The sequence below is a fragment of the Sapajus apella genome, unplaced genomic scaffold (assembly GCF_009761245.1).
Source record: "Sapajus apella isolate SASKATOON/1434 unplaced genomic scaffold, GSC_monkey_1.0 scaffold38, whole genome shotgun sequence".
Classification (NCBI taxonomy): domain Eukaryota; kingdom Metazoa; phylum Chordata; class Mammalia; order Primates; family Cebidae; genus Sapajus; species Sapajus apella.
In genome coordinates, this window is record NW_022436978.1 from 14,938,845 (window position 1) to 14,966,165 (window position 27,321).

The window sequence follows — 27,321 nt, forward strand, 5'->3', positions numbered from 1 at the left end:
CAGTTAGGCTTCAGAATTGCAGCCGCAGCTCCCGACCAATTAGAAGAAGAGACGTCAGAGGATTGCGCCGCTGCAGGAACCCGCTCTGCCCAAGCTACCGCGAGTCGTAAAAATTACGTAAGATAGGGGGCGGGGCCGGGTGAGGGCACCTGAGGTACAAGAAATCCCCTCCGGCTCGCCTACTGCCTCGGACTTTCCACCAATCAGGAGTCTCCTCCCCAGCACTGACCAATTGCGGGAGAAAAGTTTTCTCTTAGTTACAAGTCTGGAATTTCATTCATATCCAGCTTCGCGCGGAAAGAGGGAGCAGAGGTACAGCGGCAGAATGGGCCGGGACAGTTATTCCACGACTGCTGTACCTCGGACGAATTACTTCGGACGCATTGCTTAGGACTCTTATTTTACGTTCTCCAAGCAACTCGATAAGGCAACCGTCTCGGAAAGGCGACCCTGACGATAGACTGACTTAAGTTAGGATTCAGCTTCCACCACTTAGAGGTGAGACTCCCCTATCCCTCCTCTCCTCCCAAGCCTGAGCCTAAGTTTCTTTATCAGCAAAACTAAGGCAGAGTACTTATTGGCAGTGCTGTGAATTTTTACAGGGAAAAAAATATCTGTAAATCGTTGGGCACATAGTAAGCAGGCAATGAATAAAAAGGATCAATGTAACAAGAAGAGCTAAAGATCCTAAACACATATGCACCCAATACAGAAATACCCAGATATATAAGACTTATAAAGAGACTTGGACTCCCACACAATGATAGTGGGAGACTTCAACATCAATATTAGATAGATCAATGAGACAGAAAGTTAACATCGATATTTAGGTCTTGAACTCAGATCCGGAACAAGTAGACTTAATTAACATTCATAGAACTCTCCATTTTAAATACACAAAATATACACTCTTATCAGTACTACATTACACGTATTTACAGGTTTAAATGAAATATTGGTTGGCTGCTTGTTAATTATTTTCTTCCCTCATTTATTTATTTATTTATTTTTATGTCTCTATTATTAAACACAATTACAGGCATACCCAGTTTTAGACTGCATTCTAGCCCGGGCAATAAAGCAACACCCCTGTTCTCTCTCCCTCTCCCTCTTCCTCTTTCTTCCTTTCCTTTATTCTTTTTCTTTCTCTCATTCTTCCTCTAAAAAAAAAAAAAAAAAGGAAGTGTCCTAAGCTTTCTCAATCATGCTTCCTGTACAGCCTGAGGAACTGTAAACCAATGAAACCTCTTTTCTTTATAAATTACTTCCCTCAGGTAGCTCCGTATAGCAGTGAAAAAACAAAAAAACCATTATTACAGTTCAAGTAGTTGATTCCCCCTCTTCCCTGGATTTTACTCATCACAGTTACACAACACCTAGTTGATCAGGACAAAACTCTAGGTGTTTTTATTCCTTTCATATATAAGCTATTCAAATCTTTACCCCTGAACTATACTTGAATCTGTCCACTATATCTCCATTACTGGGTCTCTGGATCACAGAGTATCTCTCACCTGGCCAGGGCCTCCTAACTGGTCTCCCTGCCCCTACTCTTAATATCTTCCTTAATACCTTAATATATGTTGCTCATCCTGTCCCCGACTCCATAATTTAAAAAGAAAGACTGGTAATCTCAGCACACTGGGAGACCAAGGCGGGTGGATCACCTGAGGTCAGGAGCTCAAGACCAGCCTGGCCAAAATGGTGAAGCCCTGTCTCACTAAAAATACAAAAATTAGCTGAGTGTGGTGGCGGGCGCCTGTAATCCCAGCTACTCGGGAGGCTGAGGCAGGAGAATCCCTTGAATTTGGGAGGTAGAGGTTGCAGTGAGTGGAGATCGCACCACTGCACTCCAGTCTGGGCGACAGTGAGACTCCATTTCAAAAATAAATAAATAAAGATAAATAAAAATAAAAATAAAAGTCAAATCATGTCACTCCCCTGCTTAAAAGCCTTCCTTTGCACTTGGAATAAAATCCCAACTTAACGCTAGTTTACAAAGCTGTTTATGCTTTGTACTCTCACCTATTATACTCCTAACCATGGTCCAGCAAAACTTGCTTCCTTTCTTTTTTGCATACATCTGCTGAGGGCCTTTGTGCTAGCTATTCCCTTTGCCTTAAACACTGTACTCTCCCTCATGTCCTGACATGGGTGATTCCTTCTTCAACTCATATATCAGCTTAAAGGTCACCACCTCAGCTAAGACTTCCCTGACCAATCAATCAAAATTAGCCCCTACTGAGTTCCTTAGTCTTACACCAACCTGTTTTCTTTTCTTTTTTTCTTTTTTTTCCTGAGACAGAGTCTCACTCTGTTGCCCAGGCTGGGGTGCAGTGTCACAATCTCGGTTCACTGCAACCTCCACCTCCCAGGTTCAAGTGATTCTCCTGCCTCAGCCTCCCGAGTAGCAGGGCCTACAAGCACATGCTACTACACATTTCTAATTTTGTATTTTTAGTAGAGATGGGGTTTCACCATGTTGGCCAGGTTGGTCTCAAACTCCTGACCTCAAGTGATCCACCTGCCTTGCTTCCCAAACTGCTGGGATTACAGGCATAAGTCACTATGCCCTGCCTACGATTTTATTTTATTTTTTTAATCCCTGGACCCTAGACTTACACACTGAAATGCCAGTTTCATGAGAGCATAAATGTATATTGTTCTGTTCACAGCTGTATGAAACAGCACCTTAGAACACTGCCTGGCATGGAGTAGGTGCGGAAGTATTTTTGTGTGGAAATTCACTTGGGGTGGCTGGCAAAATAATTAGGGAAATATTCGGGAGAGTTATAGAGATTATCATCTCAAACCTTTTGGAAGGCTGAAAGATTTTATTGGGACAGGCTGAAGGCACCCAGTTCGTTTACATTAGATTAGGGAAAAGAGAGAGACAATAAGAAGCTTTCCCAGTTAAGTCTGTTTACCCTACATCCCTTTGTCTCTACTCTGTTTGCTCATGTAAACTTTGTGCTGGATGGTCCTCTCAGGGACAGATCAAAAGGGAATTACCCATTAATAGTGTTTACTCTGGGCATGGAACCAAAAGCTTTTATCATTGATAAAACCACTCTTTTAACCATGTTAATTATCCATAAGCATGTTAACTTAGAAACTCTGTTATGAAATTCATACTGAATAAATGTGAGGATGGAGAGGGGGTTGCCCTCTGAAAGCAACTGATAACCATCCCTAGCCCACTTGAATCACTGAACTAGATCATTTATTCATCCGTCATTGAGTCAAGGTCTGCAGGACAGACCTTGCAGGTGGTGGTTGACGTCTCATTTTTGAGTAAAATTTACTTGGATGGTGATCATTGTACGGCTGGCTGCTTATTCTTCAGGCCTCAGCTCAAATTTGGCACTACAAAGTGGCCCTCCCTGACCCTCTGCCCCAATTTTCATAGCATTTATCACTATCTGAAATGATCCTATTTTATTCCTTAATATGTATTGTCTACTCTCTCTGTTATACACTCCCAAGAAAGCAAGGACCTTGTCTGTTTTATTCACGCCTATAATTCTAGTGTCTACCACCATGCCAGACACACAGTGATATTCAACAAGTAACAGCAAGGCCACTGAGCTAGTAAGTGGTGCAGCCTGGATCCTAACCCAGATCTATGGAAATTTGAAGCCCCTGCTTTCAGGAAGATACCCAGCAGGGACAGAAGCCACACAAAAGAGGAACTAAATTACATTTTAGGATCTAATTTTCCTTTGTATCTTCCACACCTAGAGAGGCCATAAACGAACTAAAAAAAAAGCAGGAAATGTCCAGAAATCCTGAAATGGAAGTTTAAAGGAAGTAGTGATGGCTTCTGCTGGGTAATCTGAAAGAGCTTTATGAAAGTGGAAACACGTCGGGAAAACTAACAGAGGTCAGAAGCCAACTCTGAGGGGCTGCAGGGAGTGCTAGTCTTGCTTCAGGCCGCTCAGGTTTGAATCTTGGCTCCATCTCTTGCAGTGTGACCTTAGGGGTGTGTTACTCTCACCTTTCTATGCCCTAGTTTCTTCATCAGTAAAACAAATGTACTTAAAGGGCTCTTGAGAAGACTGAGGAAATACAAAAAAGTTGCTTTACACAGTGTTGAGACCATAGTAAGCGCTCTATAAATGCAAACTGCCATCAGTATTAGTAGTATTACTGATGAAAGCGTGGTGACCTTACCAGCAGCTATTGGCTGGCCACACTTATGTGGAGCAACAGAAAGCTTCCTGCTCCCCCTGGGTTCAAAGGCGCGACACCAGAAAGTGGCGGGTTCGGCTCCAGGGGCCACCGTCGAGGACTCTCAGTCCCAGCCAAGATTTTCTCAGAGGCTTAAGTCGCAATCTGCCGCTCTAGCAACGGGGTCCGCCGGTTCTCGGTGATGCAGGGCCTCGCGCTTGCGCAGTGGGCCCGGTGGCGGCGCGCGGCAGAGGGCGAGGGGCGGGACCAGCGAGGGGACGCTGGGCGCGGCGGCGCGCGGAGAACTGCGGCGGAGTGGCGCCTGCCTTAGCAGGTAACTGCGCTTGGGCTGGCACCGGGGAGGGCCGTGTGGGTCAGTCAGGCTTCAGGCTTGGGCCGGTGAGGCCGCCTTCGCGCTCGCCGCGTCTCAAGTGGACTACCGTACCTGTCAGCCAGAGCGTCTGTGTTCCTGAAGTCTGGTCGCGGCGTTGGGGCGGCCCACGCCGGACCCCACCCGGGATCGCGTCCAGGGTGGAGGCGAAGCCCCAGGACCAGCGCCTTGGAGCCACGCAGATCTCCGGACCGGGAAAACCTTAACCCCAGCACACCGCCAGGGTCAGAGCCCCAGTTTGTTTACGGATTGCGCCCTCTCGACTCTCGGAGATAGAATAGAGGGCTCATCCCTGGGATCTTGCCTTTGACAGGCTCAGTGCCTCACAGAGCAGTCTCTTTACATTTTGGAGAGAGCTGAGATCTTCCTCGCCTAACTTTCATCGTCTGGTTTTACTCAGAATGATGCCAGTCTCTCCACATTCGAAGACAGCTGCCTTTTGCCCTTCCACACCCTTCTTTTGAGTTTACGCTCCCTGGCTCTTTCACCTGGCCCTTCAGTGGCTTCCTGTCTAAGGCTGTTAATTCTGGAAATTATCTTCTGGGTCCATTCTTCCCCTCACCCCACTCCCCTTTTTTTTGAACCAGCCTGACCAACATATTTCACTCTTGTTGCCCAGGCCGGAGTGCAATGGTGCAATCCCGGTTTACCGCAACCTCAGCCTCCCGGGTTCAAGCGATTCCCCTGCCTCGGCCTCCCCAGTAGCTGGGATTACAGGCATGCGCCACCACTCCCAGCTAATTTTGTATTTTTAGTAGAGACAGGGTTTCTCCGTTTTGGTCAAGCTGGTCTCGAACTCCCGACCTGAGGTGATTCGCCAGCCTCGGCCTCTCAAAGTGCTGGGATTACAGGCGTGAGCCACCGCGCCCGGGCTCCACTCCCATTTTTAAGAGATTCTTCCAAAACTGGATTGCCAGAGTACATTTATAGTCATGCAGTTCTCAAGTCAGAGCTGAATCCTAATCTAGGGCTATGCTGTCTGATGTGTCTTTAGAGAAATCACTTAACTTCACTAAGCCTCATTTTTTAATCGGAAATGTGTAGTCATAAGTAATGTATCTCCAGGTGGTTGTGAGGATGAAAGGAGGTGAAGTACGCAAAACCGTTAGCATGCCACCTGCTACATAGTAAGCACTCGATTGATGTCAGTTATTTTTCCGAACAGATCATTCTGGAAAGAGGCACAGTTGGCCGGGCGCAGTGGAAACATGGTGAAACCCTGTCTCTACTAAAAACACAAAAAATTAGCTGGGCATGGTGGCGAGCACCTGTGATCCCAGCTACTCCGGAGGCTGAGGCAGGAGAATTGCTTGAACCCTGCAGGCGGAGATTGCAGTGAGCCAAGATCGCGCCACTGCACTCCAGCCTGAGTGACACAGGGAGACTCTGTCTCATAAATAAATAAATAAATAAAAATACAAAAATTAGCTGGGCGTGGTGGCGGGTGCCAGGAGTAATCCCAGCTACTCGGGAGGCTGAGGCAGGAGACTCATGTGAACCTGGAAGGCAGAGGTTGTAGTGAGCCGAGGTTGCAGTGAGCCGAGGTTGCTATTGCATTCCAGCCTGAGCAACAGAGCGAGACTGTCTCAAAAAAAAAAAAAAAAGAAAAAAAAGAAAGAAAAGAAAAAGAGAAAAGCAGTTTTCTTAGAATCAAACGCAAAATATAATAGCAATAAAACATTTTTCATCAGTCACATGACTTTTAAACTTTTTAGATTTAAAAAAAAAATGATGTTGCTAGGCCAGGCATGGCGGCTCACGCCTGTAATCCCAGCACTTTGGGAGGCCGAGGGGGGCGGATCACCAGAGGTCAGGAGTTCGAGACTAGCCTGATTAACATGGAGAAACATCGTCTCTACTAAAAGTACAAAATTAGCTGGGCGTGGTGGCACATGCCTGTAAGCCCAGCTACTAAGGACAATCACTTGTACCTGGGAGGTGGAGGTTGCGGTGAGCCAAGATCATGTCATTGTGCTCCAGCCTGGGCAACAATAGTGAAACTCCGTCTCAAAACAAAACAAAACAAAACAAAACTGATGTTATTAATGTTGAGCAGTGCACAGTGAAGTGGTTACCATAGTCAAAGGATGGTACGATTTGATAAAATCATTTGAAGCAACGAGAATGTATTTCACAAGCTTTAGAAATGTCAGTTACTTCATTTCATAAAAGTACATCTGAAAAATTTCACAAGGAAATAATTCGTAATGCAGAAAATACCAAGAAAGATGGTAGTCATAGCATTATTTATACTGGTGACAACATTTGAACTTTTGTAATGAAATTTTTTTTTTTACATACACAAGAATCAATGAGCCCCCACCATGTGTCCATCATCCCACTTCAATAATGATCAGTATTTTGCCTATGTTGTTTTTGTGAAAAATCTGATACCTAGTAGTGTCTAAAAATGGGAGAATAGTTGAATAAAATGGGATACATTTATTTAGAATACTACAGAGCTTTTAAAATAATACAGAATTGTGTATGTAACATCACAACTGTAAAAATTCAAAAACTAATATCTAATTTATGTGTAGAAAAAGACAAGAGGCTCAGCACGGTGGCTCACGCCTGTAATCTCAACACTTTGGGAGGCTGAGGCAGGTGGATCACTTGAGATCAGAAGTTTGAAACCAGCCTGGCCAGCATATAGTTGAACCCCATGTCTACTAAAAATACAAAAATTAGCCAGGTGTGGTGGTGGGCACCTGTAATCCCAGCTACTCAGGAGGCTGAGGCACAAGAATTGCTTGAACCTGGGAGGTGGAGGTTGCTATGAGCAAAGATCGCACCACTGCACTCCAGCCTGGGCAACAGAGGGAAACTCCATCTCAAAAAAAAAAAAAAAAGACAACAAGGAAATAGAATAAAATATTAATTCGTTGCCCTTTACTAGTGGGATTGTGGATGATTTCCTGTTTTTGTAGTTTATAAACATTCCATAAAAATCATGTTATATGATTTTTGTTACATCGTTACAAAAAAAAAAAATCTAAAAATATCACACCTGAACTGAGCAGGATAGAATATGCCAGAGTGGGTTCACTGTTACAGAGAATAAAGATGCTGTAACTTCCCGATCTATTCTTGCAGTCTATGTTTACATTACAATTCTTGTCTGCTACACCTCATATTAGTACTTCATGTTGAGTTTCTATGGTCAAATAATATGTCCAGATCTTTAACCAACTGTCTTCTATGTGTAAGTGATGTAACTCTGTGAAACGTATTCCCCTTATTTTGACCAGTGTTCCCCCTTAGAGTAGAAACAGGTTTCCTGTGATAGGATGACTTTTTTCCCCTCATTCCTTTTCCTCCTGGGATCTCACTCAGTCTTCATGTGTTTACACACGCTTCCTAAAATATGAATTTCTAATAATTGAAGTAAGATCATTTTGTTTTATCACATTTTTTTTTCTCAGATTATAATGAGATCTGATAAAAACGAACTGTTCTGCTCTTGGTTGATGAACTAGAGCTGCCTTTTATGCTGGTGATGTACATGTGACAGCTGAGAGAGAAGGGTCGCCTTCCAGGAAAAAATGTATAAATGAGACTTGTTTCAAATCAGTTTACGAAGAAACTTTGTTTTCTAGGTATGCAAAGAAGCCTTTTCACCCAGATGTCCTTAGAGATAATATGGATGAGTCCAGAGTTCTCCTCTGGGTGAAAGCAGAACCCTTCATAGTGGGTGCCTTGCAGGTCCCCCCTCCATCCAAGTTTAGTCTTCACTATCTCAGGAAGATTTCCACCTATGTGCAAATCCGGGCCACAGAAAGAGCTTACCCGCGCCTCTACTGGTCTACATGGAGGCATATCGCTTGTGGGAAGCTGCAATTGGCCAAGGACCTGGCGTGGCTTTACTTCGAAATCTTTGATAGTCTTTCAGCGAAGACACCTGAGGAGCGCCTGGAATGGTCTGAGGTTCTGTCCAACTGCACATCTGAGGAGGAAGTTGAAAAGCAGAGAAATCAGGTATGGATTGATGTGTGTGTGTGTGTGTATGTGTGTGTTTGTGTGTGCGTGCGCGCGCTATTACTTTTGGAAATAAGCCATTCTTTTTAAAATTTTGTGTTTATTTATTATGATAATTTTAAAATTTTTAAATAGAAACAGAGTCTCACTTTGTTGCCCAGGCTGGTCTTGAACTCCTGGTTTCAAGCAGTTTTCTTGCCTTGGCCTCCCGAAGTGTTAGGATTACAGGCATAAGCCACCATGTCTGGCCCAATAAACCATTTTTAATTTTTGTATTAGCTGTAAAATTTTAGGTTTTAGGCTAATGGCCATTGTAATCTCAAGTTATCATTTGACTTTTAGTAGTTCCAGTTTGGCAGTATTTAATGTGCTCAACGAATTAGTCCTTACTTACCAGACCTTACTCACCTACTCGCAAAGGAGTAATGTTACAGGAATCCCATTATTGAAAACGGGAAATATTTTCTGACTTTAAAAAGATTTTGGGGTGAATGACTGTTATGGACAACTGATGTGTTACAGTCAGAGCAGCTGACTATTTTACAATGGACATCTGCTACATGCTGGGATTCACAGATGATTAGGATAGCATCTCAGCCCTCATGGAGCTTATAGACTAGCAGAGAAAGCCGGTATAAAAAAAAAACAAGATGCTATTTAATAGTGTGATATGTATAATAAAAAAAGTACACAAAGTACGGAAATTGAATAAAGACTGATTTATTTCAGTGATCAAGAAAGGCTTCACAGAGAAAGTATATTAATCAAGTAGGCTAATTATAGTAACAGATAACCCAGTATTTCAGTGGCTTAGAACAGTAACTGTTTATTTCTCAATCAGGCAGCAATCCAACACAGGTACACCTGGTTGGATGTATCTCTGGGCTGCTGTCATCCAAGCAATGACCTGGGGATCCATGCTTCTATCACTTGGAGTCACTATTCCTTAGTTTTGTTAAAAGCTGATTTCATTTGTTAAGAAGAAACAAATGAAATTCAGGTGGCTTAATAGAAGAAAAAGGTTTGTTTCCTGCCCATTTTACATGTAGCTGTTATTTTTGCTATGGCTTTTGTCAAGGCTGTGGCTTGGCTCTGTGTTTTCTCATTTGGGGACACAGGCTAAAGAAGTAGCTTCTGTGGGGATCATTCCCATTCTTACAACAGAAGGGAAGAACAACAACAGAATGGAGGGAAACTCAGTCTCTTTTTAAATTCTTATTTTATGTATACAGCTCAATATGTTTGGGGTTAAGTATATGCTGTGAAACCATCATGATTATCAAGGCCGCAGACATATCCATCACCTCCCATAATTTTCCCTCCTCTTTTATGATTATTTTGTGTGTGTATGTGTTAAGAACACTTAAGATCTACTATCCTAGAGAATTTTAAGTATACAACATATAATTGTTATCTCTAGGCAGTATGCTGTGTAGTAGATCTTCAGAACTTAATTTTCTTGCATAATGGAAACTTAGTAGCTTTTGACCATCACCTCCCCATTTCCCCCTCCTCCTAGCACCTGTCAGTCACTCTTCTCTCTGTTTTAGAGTTTGACTATTTTAGATTCCACATACAAGTGAGATCATATAGCTTTGTCTTTCTGTGTCTGGCTTATTTTACTTAGCATAATGTCCTCCAGGTCCATCCATGTTGTTGAAAGGGGCAAGATTTTCTTTTTTAAGAGACAGGGTCTCACTCTGTTGCCCAAGCTGGAGTATAGAGATATAATCATAGCTCACTGTAGCCTGGAATTTTTGGGCACGAGCAATCCTCCCACCTCAGCCTCCTGAGTAGTTAGGACTACAGGTGTGTGCCATCATGGCTGGCTAATTTTTGTATTTTTTTATAGAGGTTGAGATCTCACTATGTTGTCTAGGCTAGTCTTGAACTCCTGGCTTCAAGTGATCCTCCCACCTCAGTGTCTCAAAGTTTTGGGATTACAGACATAATTCACCGTACTCAACATGATTTCTTTCTTTTTTAAGGCCAAATGATACTCCATTATATCTACATACCAAGTTTTCTTTATCTAGTCATCCATCTGTGGACATTTAGGCTACTTCTGTATCTTGGCCATTATCAATAATGCTGCAGTGAACGTAGGGGTACAGATATTATTTCCAGGATCCTGATTTCAATTCTTTTGGATAAATACCGAGAAGTGAGATTGTGAGGTCATATGGTAGTTCTATTTTTAATTTTTTGAGACACTTCCATGCTATTTTTTATAATGGCTGTACCAGTTTACATTCTCATTGGCAGTTTTCTTTGCATCCTTACCAATACTTGTTAGTCTTTTGTTAACAGGTGTGAAGTGATCTCTCATTGTGGTTTTGATTTACATTTCCCTAATGATTAGTTATGCTGAGCACCCTTTCAGTATACCTAGTGGCCATTTGTATGTCTTCATTGGAGAAATGTCTATTCAGTTCCATAGTCCATTTTTTAATTAGCCTATTTAGTTTTTCTTGCTATCGAGTTGTAGGAGCTCCTTATGTATTTTAGATATTAACCCCTTACCAGATACATGGTTTACCTTTTCATTTTGTTGATTGTTTCCTTAGTTGTGCAGAAGCTTTTTAGTTTGACATAATACGACTTGTTTATTTTTACATTGGTTACCTGTGCTTTTGGTGTCATATCCAAAAAATAATTACCAAGACCAATGTCAAGGAGTTTTTCCCTATTTTTCTCTAGGAGTTTTACCGTTTCAGCTCTTATATTTAAGTCTTTCATCCATTTTGAGTTGATTGTGTGTGATACAAGCTATGGGCCCAATTTCATTCTTTTGCATGCATATATCGAGTTTTCTCAGCACTACTTATTGAAGAGACTATTCTGCATTTTGTATTCTTGACACCCTTGTGGAAAATTAGTTGACCATATATGTGTGAGTTTGTTTCTGGGCTTATGATGCCTGTTAAAACTTTTGCTCGTATGTGACATAAACTAAGACTACTTTCATTCCATTGGCTGAGGCATTATTCCCATGACGTTGGGAAGGTAAACCACCTTTCAGGAGATAAGAAAAATCCCATGGACATGGATAGGGCTGTATAAGCCGCTTAGAGAATTTTAAAGTGAACAATAGCAAATAATAATACAATTTGCCACAGCCATGCCCCTTAGGGCGTCAGAGTCCTTTTGCTTCTATTTCTTTTGGGAGTTTTATGGATTAGGCTTGAAAGTGATAAAGATAAATTCACCCACATTCAGTTACCATCATTCATTTATGCCGTATCTAACTGCAAGGGAAGATGGGCAATGCCATTTAATTCCATACCTAGGAAGAAGAAAAAAGTATTTAGTAAGCATCTAGCAGTCTCTGCCATGTAGGGTAATATCTAAACAACGTTTTAGAAATTGAAAAGAAGTTTGTCAAGCAATGAAGAGGGGAAGGGCATACATTTATTCATTAATCAAGTATTTATTGTTTACCATATGCTTGGTATAGTACTGGATGCTGTGCATGTCAGATGAATAAAATATTCAGGAAGTTCTAGATTTTTTGAGGGCTTTTTATGTACTAGATGCTTTGCTAGTCCCTAGGGGTATAAAAATGGAAAAGGCAAGGACCCTATAGTCTTCATGAAGAAACAATGATAATGTAACAAATAATTGTTTGAAATGGAAGTATATATAAAATCAGGAAGTATGCTTAGTGAAAAACGCCAATCCCAAAAGGTTACATACTATATGATTCTATTTACCTAACGTTCTTGAAATGACAGAATTATAGAGATGGAGAAGACGTAAGTAGAAGCTAAGGGCCTAAGGAAGGGGTGATGGAGACGGGGAAGTGTAGGTATGGCTGTAGAAGGGCAACATGAGAGATTCTTCTATTGATGAAAATGTTTTTGTATCTTAACTGTATCGGTGTCAATATCCTGATTGTGATATTGTCCTATAGTTTGGCAAGATGGTTAAAGGCTACATGGGATCTTTCTGTATGAGTTCTCACAACTATATCTGAATCTACAATTATCTCAAGAGTTTAAGGAAGTAAAAATTTATAAAATATACAAATTCATCGGGCTCACATTGACAGTTGATTGAATAGGTCTGGATGATCCTGAGAATCTGCACTTTTAAGTTTCTCAGATGATAGTGGTTTTGAACCAGAAGGGGAATCAGGGTACATATAGCTAAAGACTGAGATATATTACTTTACTTTTTTGCCTCTTTTGTATGGGGTTGGGTAGATGAGGGCAATCATGAGCTTCAAATCGTGTCAACCACACTCTTCCTTGAATAAGAAATGACTATACATCTATCAGACCGATAGTGTTTTTGTCTTTAAGTCAAACACCCCTTTAAGAATTTGGTGAAAACCTGAGGCCTGCTCCCTTTAAAAAATGCACATGTGCCAGAAATTTACATACAACTTCAGGTATTGCACTGGTATCATAAATTTTCTTGATAAGTTTATGAGTCTTAAATTAAACCTCTATGTCTTGACTGAATTTTCTCCTTTCTTACTTCCATTTACTCATTTATTCAAATTACTAAGGTTTTTTTTTAACTGTAAGTTTAAACTTCTGAAATAATGTACTTAAAAAAAGTAAGTACTTTATTCTTTCATCAGTTTTGGGAGATAATTTCTGTAGCCATAGATGCTATACAGCTTCCTGTGAAGGTAAATTATTCTACTTTAATTAGTTTTAGAGACTCTTACATCTGGATAACAGAGACATACATAACAAAACTAGCAATGTTTCTAAGTTTGTTTTTTTAGGATCAGCCAACTTGTGAATTTACTGTGTCTACTTAGTTGTAGACTAGTGGTTGATGTTTTAAAATGTGTATTCCTCTTCTGTTTTCTTGGACAGCTTTCAGTGGACACCCTACAGTTTCTGCTCTTCTTATACATTCAACAGTTGAACAAGGTCTCCCTAAGGACATCTTTGATTGGAGAAGAGTGGCCCAGTCCAAAAAACAGATCTCAGTCTCCTGGCCTCACTGAAAAATCTAATTGTTTTAATAAGGTACTCTTTATACCTTGATCTCATTCTCTAAAAGGGACAATTTGTGAGGGAGATGGTTCACTTGCAAAAATTATGATGGGATTTCTTATGTAAGCCAATGATTTGATGGCTTGTTTTATTTTTCACTTTTTAAAAAATTATAAAACAAAATCAATGTGTATAATCTTAATCAAAATAGAGAAATGGCTTCAGTTCCTTCACTGATAGAAAAATCACTTGCCTGATTTTTGGGCAGATCTACTATATTCAATTAGCATTCCCATTTAAAAAATGTTAATGAATGTGAATCAACTTATTTGACTAAAGGATCATCAAGATGTACTGCTTGCAGAGTCTCAGTGACTCCCAAGAGCTCTGACATCCCGGAGCTCTTGGGTTATACTTACCACTTCATATAGATGTCCTAGCTATTCCTTAAATTCAGAATGTTCAAGTCCAGATGTATTAGAGATACCAGTCACTACCTCTCTCTCCACATGTCATTCCTGCACAATGGGCACTGTTAGGAGATGGTGTTATGAGCCAAAGTAGCCTACATTCAGATCTGCCCCTATTATTTAATATCATTTAGTCATATGAGTTTTGGCAATTTAGTTAACTTCTCTAGGCCTTGGATTCTCTTCTGTAAATGGGGATAATAATGCATATTTCTGAATGGCTATGAGACTTCAGTAATCTATTAGCATCAGACTTGTTGCATAGTAAATGTGACTTTGTTCTATACTACAGCATGACTTCTCCCAATAACTAATTGGACCGGGGATGGACACTTGCGCAGCCCATTTATTGCTATATATTTGAAATTGGTCAGATTTAAAGTGATGATCTGGGCCAATCCTTTCCCCCAGGACGAAATTATGCATTGGTCGTAGGTGTTTGAACTGAAAACCCATTTGACATTGGGACTAGAATAGCCATCACGCTCGTGAATGACCTGGAGTTATAAGGGATTAGAAATTCTGAGGTAATCAGAGAAGCACAGGTTGCTTATAATCAGAGAAAAAGAAGGGAATGGAACAGACATGCAGTTTCTCGATGGCTTTCCAGTTCCAGTTCTAATGAGGTTTGCCTCTACTTCAGTTTGGGAGACAGCTGAGGGTCCATACATAAAATCTCCCTTTACTTGAGTTAACTTGTACCTCTTATGTGAGTAACAGTCTCCTATGTTCTCTCTCACCACTCATCTCTCATTGTCAAGCCTTACTGATTCTGCCTCAGAATAACTATTTAACTCTGTTGCTTTTCTTCCTCTTATCTAGCTTTTTTATCAAATGACTTTTTCTTTCCTTGATTTCTAGAATTAGGTCCTAGCTGGTCACCTTGCTTTAGTCAGCAGTGCACCTACCACACTGGACTTTCCAAAATGCAGATGGAGTATATCTATCTCCTGTCTAAACTCTATCAACTTACCTCGTTATTGCTGTTTTATATTGTACTCCATGGAACCACCTCAGGGCCTAGTGTGAGGGAGGGGGTTGGGGAGAAAAGGAGGAAGATCAGGTTGAGATTGAGAATAACTCTGCTTTTGTCTGTTTTCTTTGGCATCCAGAGGAAAATTTATTGAAAAGAAAAAAAAATACAGCTATTTAGAAAACAGCTTGAAAGTCTCTGGCATACCAAATAAAGTCCAGATGTTTTAGTATTTCATAAAAGGCCTTTCATGATTGGTCCCTGCCTACCATTTTAACTTCAGCTGTCACTTCCCAGAATGCTTCCTGTACCCCACCCAGAACTTGCAGCTCTCTTAACACAGCAGGTACTTTTACTCCTGTGGGCCCTTGATTATGTTTTCTATGCCTAGCATGCTTTTTATCATGTCTGTTTGCCTAACTACCAACATCAATCAGGCATCTATTCAAACAGCACTCAGATATGATTTATTTTTCCCCAGATGGAGTTAGTTGTTCCTTTCATGCTTATAGAACATCTTTACAGGTTTCTGCTGTAGGTCTTATCTCACCGTTATGGTAATTTATTTATATTATCTTCTTACTACCTAGACTCTTAAGCTCCTTGAAGACCGAAAAACTGTGTCTTATTTCAGTTGCATATTCATCACTTAACATTGTTCATGCCAAATAAGAAGGGTTCAAAAAACTATCTGTAAATGAATGGGTCAAATCACTGGGACATCTGCAAAGTCAAAGCTTATTCCCAAAGTTATAATTTCACTTAAATCTAGTCATAGTAAGATTGGTTGCCTCATTTCATCCAGTAGAATTTGAAATTCTTTCTGTAGTCGGAGAAGGCAAATTAAGAAACCCAGTGCTTCACTGAATAAATTTCCATGATAGTTATTTTTATGTTTGATCTAAAACTTTTGGAGTATTTACTAGCTCTGTGATATTGGGCAGGTTTCTTCTTTGTAAATTCATTTCCTCATCTGTAAAATGGGCATCATATTGGCATCTATTTTAGGATTATTGTTAGGTTTAAATATGTTAAAGTATGTTTAACACTTGATGCCTGGCACACATGAAGGGTTATTTGTTAGTATTATTTTTGAGTTAGTTAAGGTGGAGAGAGAATCTATTTAGACCTATCACATATACAAAAAAACTTGATAAGGTTTATATAGCTACCTAATTCCTTTTGGGGGATGAGTCAGAGTATAAGTACAAAATAATTAAAATATAGAGATTGTAGATATGTAGAATTTCTTTATTCTTTAAGAGTGCTTTCTTTTAACTTTTTTTTAGAACTGGAATGATTACAGTCACCAAGCTTTTGTCTGTGATCATCTGTCTGATCTCCTCGAACTGCTTTTAGATCCAGAACAACTCACTGCATCATTTCATTCAACCCACAGTAGTCTAGTGTCTCGAGAAGCTGTTGTGGCGCTCAGCTTCCTCATTGAAGGTACAATAAGTAGAGCCACGAAAATCTATCCACTTCAGGAACTTGCACTGTGGCAGCCACTGCATGCAGATAGTGGCTTCTCAAAGAGCTCTAAGGCTTTCTGTTTCTACAAGCTGGAAGCCTGGTTGAGGTCCTGTTTGACTGGGAATCCATTTGGTACATCAGCTTGCCTCAAGTCTGGAAAGAAATTGGCTTGGGCTCATCAAGGTATTTTTGAATATTTTAATCTACATTACATTGAATGACAAGGAATCTAGTGTTTTCTAATGCATTAGTGATCACATGTCTTCTGTAGAAGACCTAAAAAATACTGCCCCTATAAAAGAGAAAAAGGAACATCTGTCTTTTGTGTATGACTTTTCTCGCAAGGATTATACTAATATATTAAGAGTGATAGTTGAATTACAGATTATTTTTATCTTCTTTTATTGTTATTTTTCTAAATAACCATATATAATATACCTGGTACATATGTAATAAAAGTAAACTTATGTAATAAAAATAAGAGATATTTTAAAAGAAGAATAATAGCATACTCATATAATCTCTCTACATTTCACCAGTATTGTTTACAAGGGTGTACCAGTGGTTTGCAGGGAAGTACAGTCTGAGAAGGAAGTCACATAATGATGTGACTGTGTTAGGAGGGGAACCTACACATATTTTTTTGAGTGTCAGTTTGTGCAAGACACTTTGTGTGTGAAGGAAGATGTGCTCTCAGGTATTAATGATCTTAGGAGTAAAGACATGAATTCAGGCTGGGCCCGGTGGCTCACACCTGTAATCCCAGCAATTTGGGAGGCCAAGGCAGCAGATCACCTGAGGTCAGGAGTTTGAGGCCAGCCTGGCCAACGTGGTGAAACCCCATCTCCTCTAAAAATACAAAAATTAGCCAGGCATGGTGACGTGCACCTGTAATCTCAGCTCCTCTGGAGGCTGAGGCAGGAGAATCACTTGAACCTGGGAGGCGGAGGTTGCAGTGAGCAGAGATTATACCACTGCACTCCAGGCTGGGTGACAGAAAAAATAAAAATAAAAAAGACATGAACTCAAATAGGATTTATGGGATAATGCAGTAAGTTGGGAAGGGTACAGAATTAATATTATGGTAATTTAGAGAGGTGAATTATGTTTGAGATGATAAAGTAAAGCATCTTGGAGAAGATATTTGAGTTAGGACAGCTTTGCCACTTACTAGCCATATGACCTTAGGAACATTACTTAAATTGAAGGGTAGACATGAAAAAAATCTTAGATCTATAGGCAATCTTAAATGCATTATAGGTTAAATTTTTTTTATAACAAAAGTTATGAAACATTTCAAACATATAGAAAGGAATAGAGAATAGTATAGCAAATACCTCTTTATCCAAAGCCCAGATCTACATTTTCATCCCTACATGTGGTGTCTAATTTTAGACGTGTATCCATGTAGACATGTATAACCTCATATGGTTGTTTGTTTTGCTTTGATTTGAAACTGTCTCATCTATATATATGTTTTCTTAAATAGTTGAAGGAACGACCAAAAGAGCTAAGATTGCTTGTAATACTCACGTGGCTCCTAGGATGCACCGCATGGTGGTGATGAGCCAGGTTTACAAGCAGACGTTGGCTAAGAGCTCAGATACTCTGGTGGGGGCACATGTAAAGATTCATCGTTGCAACGAATCTTTTATATATCTGCTCTCTCCCTTACGGTAAGCACAGTCTTCATGGTGTTCTGATGTTCTGACATTTCCTTTGGACTGTGACTGATTCTTTTTTTGCCATCAGAGAATAATACTTTAGTCAAATTTTTAAAATCTTGTTTCGTTTTAGAGGAATTTACCTCATTTTTCCTTTATTTTTCAGATCTGTGACAATTGAGAAGTGTAGGAGTAGCATCTTTGTCTTGGGCCCTGTAGCAACTACGCTTCACCTCCATGGTTGTGACAATGTTAAAGTCATTGCTGTTTGCCATCGTTTATCCATCTCTTCTACAACAGGTTGCATCTTTCACATTCTGACGCCTACGCGCCCACTTATTCTCTCTGGGAACCAGACGGTAACTTTTGCCCCTTTTCATACCCATTACCCAATGCTAGAGGACCATATGGCCAGGACTGGCCTTGCTACAGTGCCTAACTATTGGGATAATCCAATGGTCGTGTGCAGAGAGAACAGTGAAACAAGTGTCTTCCGGCTTTTACCACCTTGTGAATTCTATGTATTTATTATTCCCTTTGAAATGGAAGGGGACACAACAGAGATACCTGGGGGTCTTCCATCTGCATATCAGAAAGCACTGGGTCAAAGAGAACAGAAGATACAGATCTGGCAGAAAACTGTGAAGGAGGCTCATTTGACAAAGTGAGTATTTTTTAGAAGTAACAGTTTGTGTTTTTTGTGAAACTTCATGGAGAAGCAAATTAGTCTGCACATTTTTACAGCTGTGCTGAAGTAATAAAAAATGTAAGGCCGGGCACAGTGGCTCACGCCTGTAATCCCAGCACTTTGGGAAGCCGAGGCAGGTGGATTACCTGAGGTCAGGAGTTCAAGACCAACCTAGCCAATGTGAAACCCTGTCTCTACTAAAAATACAAAAATTAGCCAGGCATTGTGGCAGGTACCTGTAATCCCAGGTACTTTGGAGGCCGAGGCAGAAGAATTGCTTGAATCCAAGAGGCGGAGGTTGCAGTGAGCCAAGATTGTACCATTGTACTCCAGCCTGGGCAACAAGAGTGAAACGTCATCTCAGACAAAAAAAAAAAAAAAAAATTATAGTGTGTTTTTAAGGTTTGGATTTCAAATCAGTATTTCAAACGCTGTTAGGTTGGGAGATGGGAGTGAGTAAATACTCCAGTATTAGACTCCCTTTTCTTAAGAAGCTAAAGTTTAGTTGGCAAATATAAGACTTACATGAATTTTAAAAATCATACATAGAATATGTCACATAATCCAGTACCATTCTAGGCACCTTCTATGTACTAACTCATTTATTCTTCACAATAATGTGTACCTTATTACAGGTGAGGAAACTGAAGAACTGAGAAATTAAGTACTTTACCCAAAGTCACACAGGAGCCAGGATTCACATCTGGTCAGCCTGGTTCCAGAGGTTCTTTTTTTTCTTTATACTGGCTTCTCTAGTGTAACCAGAAGTTCTTAAATGCCTCTAGTGTCTTCATTGTTTTCTTTCAAATATTGTCGTGCCATATCATACTGTACAATAATATTATAATAATGTGTTGTAAAAATGGATGATCATGAAAAAACATTCCTTTAAAGCAATTCTGTTGTTTGAATGCTTCTAGTATTTAAATGGTTAGATTCTCTACACTTGATCTGAGCCGAACGGCCAAGAAGTGATTAAATGCTTATATTCTCTTACATGTGAAAAGTTTATGCATATACATGTGCAGAGTATGAGATGTAAGTGCTTAATAGTTGTTGACTCTGAAACATAGTGTTTTCAGGTGGTTAGATCCACAATGATACCAGCAATAATGAAAGTAGTTTAACTTTGGGAATATAGGAAGACAGAAATCAGTTTGAAACAAATTGACAATGTGATCCTTTTAACAATGATTAGATCATGTCATTTCCCTGCTTTGACCCCTCTAATTGCCTCCCATCATACTTAGAATAAAATCCAAAGCCTTTACTATACTTACGAGGCTCTCTCTCCCTAAGTTTCTGCCGTTCTTCCTCATTTACTCATTCCTTCTTATTACTCCAGTCTTCTTTCTATTACTTAATCACTGCCCTCTGACCAAAGACTCCCAGGAACACATCTATAGAATAAAGGTGGATTGTGTTGACTCATGGCAAGGAGGGAGAGAAGCGTGTTTCATCACAGTGAAAGGTTGGGGAACACGGAAAACTGTGTTTCAACTCAGTCAGCAGGTGTTAAAAAGAACTTGTTGGATTTTGGCTTGTGTTAGGTGATTTGGGGGAGAGTTTTAGGAAGCAGGACTGTCTAGAAGGGAGAGTAATCTGTGATTTGGCAGTTTAATAATTTTTATATCTAAGGCAGGAGGAGGGAAGTAGAGCTAAAACTATGATTGTGAAGAAGTAGCAGCCACTCCTCCAAGAAAGGAATGTTTGGCGATTTTATGGTTTGGGTCACAACATTTTTTTGGAGGTTGAGGTGGGGGTTCTGAACTGAGATATGATTATGGAGTGGTCTTGTTCTTGCTTTGATTTATCATCCTGCAGTGGCTTTGTCTAATGTTGATGGTTTGAGGTATTGTTTATGTTCAACAAAAGAATACAAAAGCAAGGCCAGATCTTCCACCAAGGCCTAGCTGATAGTGCTAAGCTGGCTCTTGGCTATCAGGAGCTACTCTTCTGTTTCTTATCACAAACCTGGAAATATGCTCTCACTTTAGAAACTTTGTACTTCTTCTGGTCTCTTCTGCCTGGTATGTTCCTCTCCAAATACTCATTCTGCTTACTTCATCATTTCATTTAGACCTAAGCTCAAATGTTATTTTAGGGAGGCCATCTCTGTCCATTCTTTCTCTAAAATAACATTTCCAGTACTTGCTATTCCTTCCCTGCTCTATTTTTCTCCATGGCACCTAAAACTACTTAACTTTATATTTTTGTTGTATTTTATTATTATTTTTTATTTTTTGAGACAGCATCTCTCTCTGTTGCCCAGGCTGGAGTGCAGTGGCATGATCTTAGCTTACTGCAGCCTCCACCTCCTGAGTTCAAGCAGTTCTTCTGCCTCAGCCTCCCAAATGGCTGGGACTTACAGACATGTGCTACCAAGCCTGGCTAATTTTTGTAGAGACAGGGTTTCACAGTGTTGGCCAGGCTGGTCTTGAACTCCTAGCCTCAAGCAATCCGCCCACCTAAGCCTCCCAAAGTGCGGGGATTACAGGCATGAGTTATCATGCCTGGTCTATTTATTTTATTTTTACCTGTCTTCCCTACTAGAATATGTAGTCCACAGAAGCATGTATTACGTAGATCACAATGTGAATGGTGCCCTCTGGAGTCGTGAAGTATCATCCTGCTTCAACAGGGGCCTTGTCTCTTCTCTTTAATTTATCCCCATCAGTCAGAACACTACCCAGTGTTCACTTGGTCCTTGGTAAATATCTGACAATGAATAAGTATTTAGAAAGAGGATATTGTATCTGATCAATCCTTTGGGCTGCGGGGGTGTCCAGTGTACTCTGAACAGTAAGAACAAAAGGATAACAAGAAATAATTAATCATTTAACATTATCCCATTAAACTGTTGTATAATTGCTTAGAATAAAATTTATATGAATTTGTGTTCTTATATTCTTTTTACTCTCAATTGCAATTTTAGGGATCAAAGGAAGCAGTTCCAGGTACTGGTAGAGAACAAGTTTTATGAATGGTTGATTAATACAGGACATCGCCAACAGCTGGACAGCCTTGTACCCCCTGCAGCAGGCTCCAAACAAGCAGCTGGATAAGGATCTTACATGCAAACACTGGTAGGCATTTATACCATTTAAAACAGATAATTTTGGGGAAATCTTTCAAGCATTAAAAAAAAAAAAGCACAGAATATTATGTATTAAACATTGCCAAATTTTTTCTACCGCTCCTACCAGCATACACAGACCTTTATGTACCCATATTTACCATATTATAATGAGAAGATCAAAATATTCAGATGGAGCCTATAGAATTTGGGACCAATATAATGGCCAAATTTTGCCTTTTTTTGCTTTTTGCCTGGCACAAGTTGTGCTCCAAAGACACCACGTTCCCCTATACATAGTTTTAAATTTTATTCTAACACCTTTCCTCTTTTCCATTCCCCTCACACAAACCAGTTTACAAACTAGCTGATCTTTGCTAATTACACATATGAACAGTAATAAATTACCAGAGTTAATCCACTGAAGATGTGATTACTGAACACTAGAAGATCATTGATTAAATAGAAGAGAATATGCATACGAACAAATTTACTGGAAGTTACTTAATTCAGATATATGGTATTCTTTTTTTTTGAGAGTCAGTCTCTCTGTTGCCCAGGCTGGAGTGCAGTGGTGCCATCTCAGCTCACTGCAGCCTCTGCCTTCCTGGTTCAAGTGATTCTCACACCTCAGCCTCCAGAGTAGCTGGGATAACAGGCGTGCACCACCATGACTGGCTAATTTTTGTATTTTTAGTAGAGACTCGGTTTCGCCATGTTAACCAGCTGGTCTTAAACTCCTAACCCCAAGTGATCCACTTGCCTTGGCCCCCCAAAGTGATGGAATTACAAGCATGAGCCACTAAGCCCGGCTCCAAACATATGGTATTCTTTTTTAATAGAAATTAGTGAACTGTGTTACTTTAAAGTTTTGTGTGTTTTTTTGTATGCTGGAGTGCAGTGGCACAATCTCGGCTCACTGCAAGCTCTGCCCCACAAGTTCAAACAATTCTCTCACCTCAGCCTCCCAAGTAGCTGGGATTACAGGCACGCACCACCATGCCTGGCTAATTTTTGTATTTTTAGTAGAGATGGAGTTTCATTATGTTGGCATGGCTGGTCTTGAACTCCTGACTTCAGGTGATCCTTCTGCCTCGCCCTCCCAAAGTGCTGGGATTATAGGCGTGAGCTACCGCACTTGGCCTAAAGCATTTTAAACACTAACAATAGAAAAACAGACAGGATAATAATAGGTAGTCCACAGAAAAATACTTAGAGATAAAAAGATGCTTACTTAAAAATTAAAGAAATGTATAATACTTTTTTGATTAGATTGGCAAAGAGCAAAAGCTGATAGAACACAATACAGGCAAAACATTTCATTTACCACTGAGGAAAGTGTAAATGTATGTAACCTCTTTCGGGGGCAGTTTGACGAAATTAAAAATACAAATATTCTGACTCAGCAATTTCTTTTTTCTTTTTTAGAGATGGGGGTCTAACTCTCTTACAGACTCAAGTACAGTGGCATGATCATAGCATACTGCAGCCTCAAACTCCTGGGGTCAAGCAATCTTCCTGCCTCAGCTGGGACTACAGGTGCATGTCACCACACCTAGCTGATCCTTTAATTTTTTTGTAGGGACAGGATCTCACTTTGTTGTCCAGGCTGATCTTGAACTCCTGGCTGAAAGCAGTCCTCCTGCCTTGTCCTCCCAAAGTGCTGGGATTACAGGTGTGAGCTACTGCACCTGCCCTGAGTTAGGAGTTTCACTTATTATTAATAGAATTTATCTTACAGATAAACTCATGTATGTAGAGATCTATTTAATTATTTGTTTGTTTATTTTTTTGAGATGGAGTCTCACCCTGTCCCCCAGACTGGAGTGCAACCTCCACCTCCCAGGTTCAAGTGATGCTCCTGCCTCAGCCTCCTGAGTAGCTGGAATTACAGGCACCTGCCACCGCACCCGGCTACTTTTTGTATCTTTAGTAGAGACAAGGTTTCACCATGTTGGCCAGGCTGGTCTAGAACTCCTGACCTCAGGTGATCCACCCGCCTCAGCCTCCCAAACTGCTGGGATTACAGGCGTGAGCCACCACATCTGGCCTATTTATTTAATTTTTTAAATTGACAGATAAATTGTATATCATTTATAGCATGATGTTTTTAAATATATGCACATGTGCAATGGCTAAATCAAGCCGGTTAACATCAGTTGTCATTTTTGTAATGAGCACACTTCAAATCTGCTCTCTTAGTTTTTAAGATCACACAGTATTGTTATTAATGACAGTCACCATGTTGTACATTAGATCTCTTCAGTGTATTCCACCTATCTAACTGAAATTTTGTGACCTAAGATGTTTGATGTGGTATTGTTTGAAAAAACTGTAGACTAGAAACACCCCAAATGCAATGTATTTATATGGTAATTATATGCCTAACAATCTTTGAAAGAATATAAAGAAATTATGAACAGTGTTTGTCTTTGAGGAAGGAGACTGGGTGTCTAGGGAGGGAGAAAACTTTTTAAAATTTTTATTGAGATAAAATATTACCACATAACATTATGGGAAGTAAAATTCACCTTTTAAAAGGTAAGAATTCAGTGGCTTTTAAGTGTATTCACAAGTTTCTGCAACTCTCACCACTAAAAAATCCAGAACATTTTCATTACCTTCAAAATAAAGCCTGTACATATTGTAAGTCACTCCTCATTCCTCCAACCCCCTATATTTCCTCTTCCCCTTAGTCCCTGGCAACCACTAGTCTACTTTGTCTGTTCTGGACGTTTTATATAAATGAAATCGTGTAACATGTGGCTTCTTGTGTCTGGCTTCTTTCATTTAGCATAGTATTTTCAAGGTTCATCCATGTAGCCATGTATCAGTACTGCATTCTTTTTCATGGCCAGATAATATTTCATTGTGTGGATTTACCATTTTGTTTATCCATTCATCAGTTGATGGACATTTGCCTTGTTTCTACTTTTCAGCTGTTGTGAGTAATGTTGCTGTGTACATTTGTGTACAAGTTTTTGTGTAGATATTTGTTTTTATTTCTTATGGGTATGTACCTAGAAGTGGAATTGTGAGGGCGTATGTTTAACTTTTTAAGAAACCGCAGTTTTCCAAAGCTATAAAAATGTATTTTTTATTGTTTACTTTATATATTTACATTTCTTAAGGGTGTATTTTTTAAAAAAGGATTTAACGATATTTATTAATAAATGCTGAGATTAAGAATTAGCAATTTGGCTGAGCGCAGTGGATCATACTTGTAATCCCAGCGCTTTGGGAGGCCGAGGTGAAAGGATCACCTGAGGCCAGGAGTTCGAGACCAGCCTGGGCAATATAATGAAACCGTGTCTCTACAAAAAATTTAAAAATTATCTGAGCATGGTGGCACATGCCTCTAATCCCCACTGCTTAGGACACAGATTGGAGGATCCCTTGAGCCCAGAAGTTTAAGGCTGCAGTGAGCTATGATTACACCACTGTATTCCAACCTGGGCAACAGAAGGAGACCCTGTCTCTTAAGAAAAAAAAAATTAGAAATCCGATGGAGATTATGCAAAGGAAATGTGAACTACAAGCAGGTAAAAATATTTGTTTAATCCTCACTGCTTGACAATTTTTTATATTCATGTGTGAATTTCTCTTATGATCTAACAAGACACCTAGCAAAAAGGAATATTATTAACTTTAAACTTTATGTATTTTATCACTCTAATATCATCTGACTTTGATAATTTATGTGATTTTATAAATGTAAGCATTTTTAAATTATTTACATGAAGGCAATAGAAAATTAAGTTATTATTATTTTTTCTTTGCTCTTCAGGGCCCTGGAAATACAAGGATAAGTGGAGAATTGTGCTCATCTTGAAACTAAACTGGGAAGGTGCTCTTGCTGCTTAAGAGACAATGGGACTTTTCTATCCTATTTAAGAACTCTGATTTCCATTCCATATTCATTTATTACTGTGTAGGCTGAATTTTAACTAAACTTCTGACTTTCATATAAACTTATTGTTTATAGAACATCAGATGACTCATCTTTGTGATGCCCAAATGAAAAAGTTGATGAAGGAACATTGTGTGTTTGTTAATATTAAAGCAACTGAGTGTAGATTTGCAACAATACTGTTTATCTTCATTTGTGTGATGAAAGAATTTTATTCTTTCTAGAGTTAAAGAGTTTTATAGTTCTTTGTAACTATTTAAAAGGAAATTGCTACTCCTTTTAAAAAAATAATTGGAAGGAAAGTGTAATTTGTTGACATATAGATAGAGCAGAAATAGTTTTATACTATATTTTAGTCCTTAAAGTATGGAACTTAATGAAATTGTGTTAAAAAAAAATCTTTATTTTTTATTTCCTGCTTCAAATTTTCAATAAACAAACTCTAAAGAATAGTTTCCCTCCGTTTTTTTTTTTTTGTAAAATGATAAAGCTTTACTTTTAATTTTAGAAAAGGCTTCCAGTGTCGTTCCTCAACATATCAAGTAAAGTTTACATTTGATTGGGAAACACTTCCTTAAGAAAAGTGAGTGAAATTACCAAATTATCAAATGAGTGAAATGAATCTGATCACTAATAAGCATTGGTTCATATGCTCTCTGGCCATTTAATTAGTAATTCTATCAAAAAAGTCTTTTGTATTTCTAAAGTAAAAATTAACCTTCAGAATGTTTAATTCTAATTGAAGTTTACTTAGTTTTTATTTTAAGATGAAATTCAAGAAGCAGAGCATTACCAAATAAACACTGGAGTAATAGAAATGTATTTTAGATATTGCTATTTGTTAATGAAATAAATGATAGATACTTTTTTTAAAGTTTATAAAATTCAGAAAACTAAGAATATAGCTTAATATTTTCTCAGTAATCTTTATATCAAGGCACAGTTGGCATTTTCTGGATAGACCAGAATACATCCCATTTATTAAGATATTTGTTGGATGGTTTTGTTAATAGAAGGATGAGGAAGTTGGACTTTTGAGAATATACTTGATCAGTTAAAGTTAAAAATGGAGAAAAGTTAATTTGTTTTTTGTTTTTTGTTTTTTTTTAAGTTTACATAAATGCAATCTCATTTCTAAAGTCAGAGGTATATTGGGACCAAAAGAATGTTCTCCAAACAGGTTCCACGGCTGTATTGTGGGCAAAGAAGACCACCTGCAGGTAGCAATTTGTGTTCAGTTAGCTAACCTTTGGCAAATTCAGGAGTCCCACAGTTACTTTTCTATATACCATGGCATCCTTTTTGTGCATTAGAGCTCTTTTTTTTAAAAAAAAAAACAACTGTTTTTAGAAAATTAAGTAATAGTTGCAAGAATAAGTCAGTGAACTTTAACATACCCTTTATTTAGATTCGATTCACCACGTGTTAACATTTTGCTAGTTCTCTTTACCACCCTATATAACAGTATTATTTTTGCTCAACAATTTTTGAGAGTAGGTTGCAGACATCTTGAACCTTTCTTCTATATGTTAGCATGTGTGTCCTAGAAACAGACATTCTCTTACCTAGTCAT

The 27,321-nt window shown here is 39.3% G+C and overlaps 1 protein-coding gene across 3 annotated transcripts; it reads left to right on the forward strand.

The window, feature by feature from the left end:
- Window positions 1-56: 56 nt before the first annotated feature.
- On the forward strand, window positions 57-26,200 carry TBCCD1 (TBCC domain containing 1). 3 transcript variants are annotated; one of them, XM_032298332.1, is made up of 8 exons: window positions 57-498; window positions 8,161-8,539; window positions 13,372-13,527; window positions 16,227-16,593; window positions 17,900-18,086; window positions 18,241-18,738; window positions 21,698-21,848; window positions 25,626-26,200. In XM_032298332.1, exons 2-7 carry the CDS (start codon window positions 8,204-8,206, stop codon window positions 21,825-21,827), a joined length of 1,674 nt encoding a protein of 557 aa, XP_032154223.1. In that variant the 5' UTR covers window positions 57-498; window positions 8,161-8,203; the 3' UTR covers window positions 21,828-21,848; window positions 25,626-26,200. The 3 variants fall into 3 exon arrangements, with proteins under 3 accessions (XP_032154223.1, XP_032154222.1, XP_032154224.1); XM_032298331.1 differs by lacking the exon at window positions 57-498 and adding an exon at window positions 4,400-4,504; XM_032298333.1 differs by lacking the exons at window positions 57-498; window positions 21,698-21,848 and adding an exon at window positions 4,400-4,504.
- The last annotated feature ends 1,121 nt before the right edge of the window (window positions 26,201-27,321 follow it).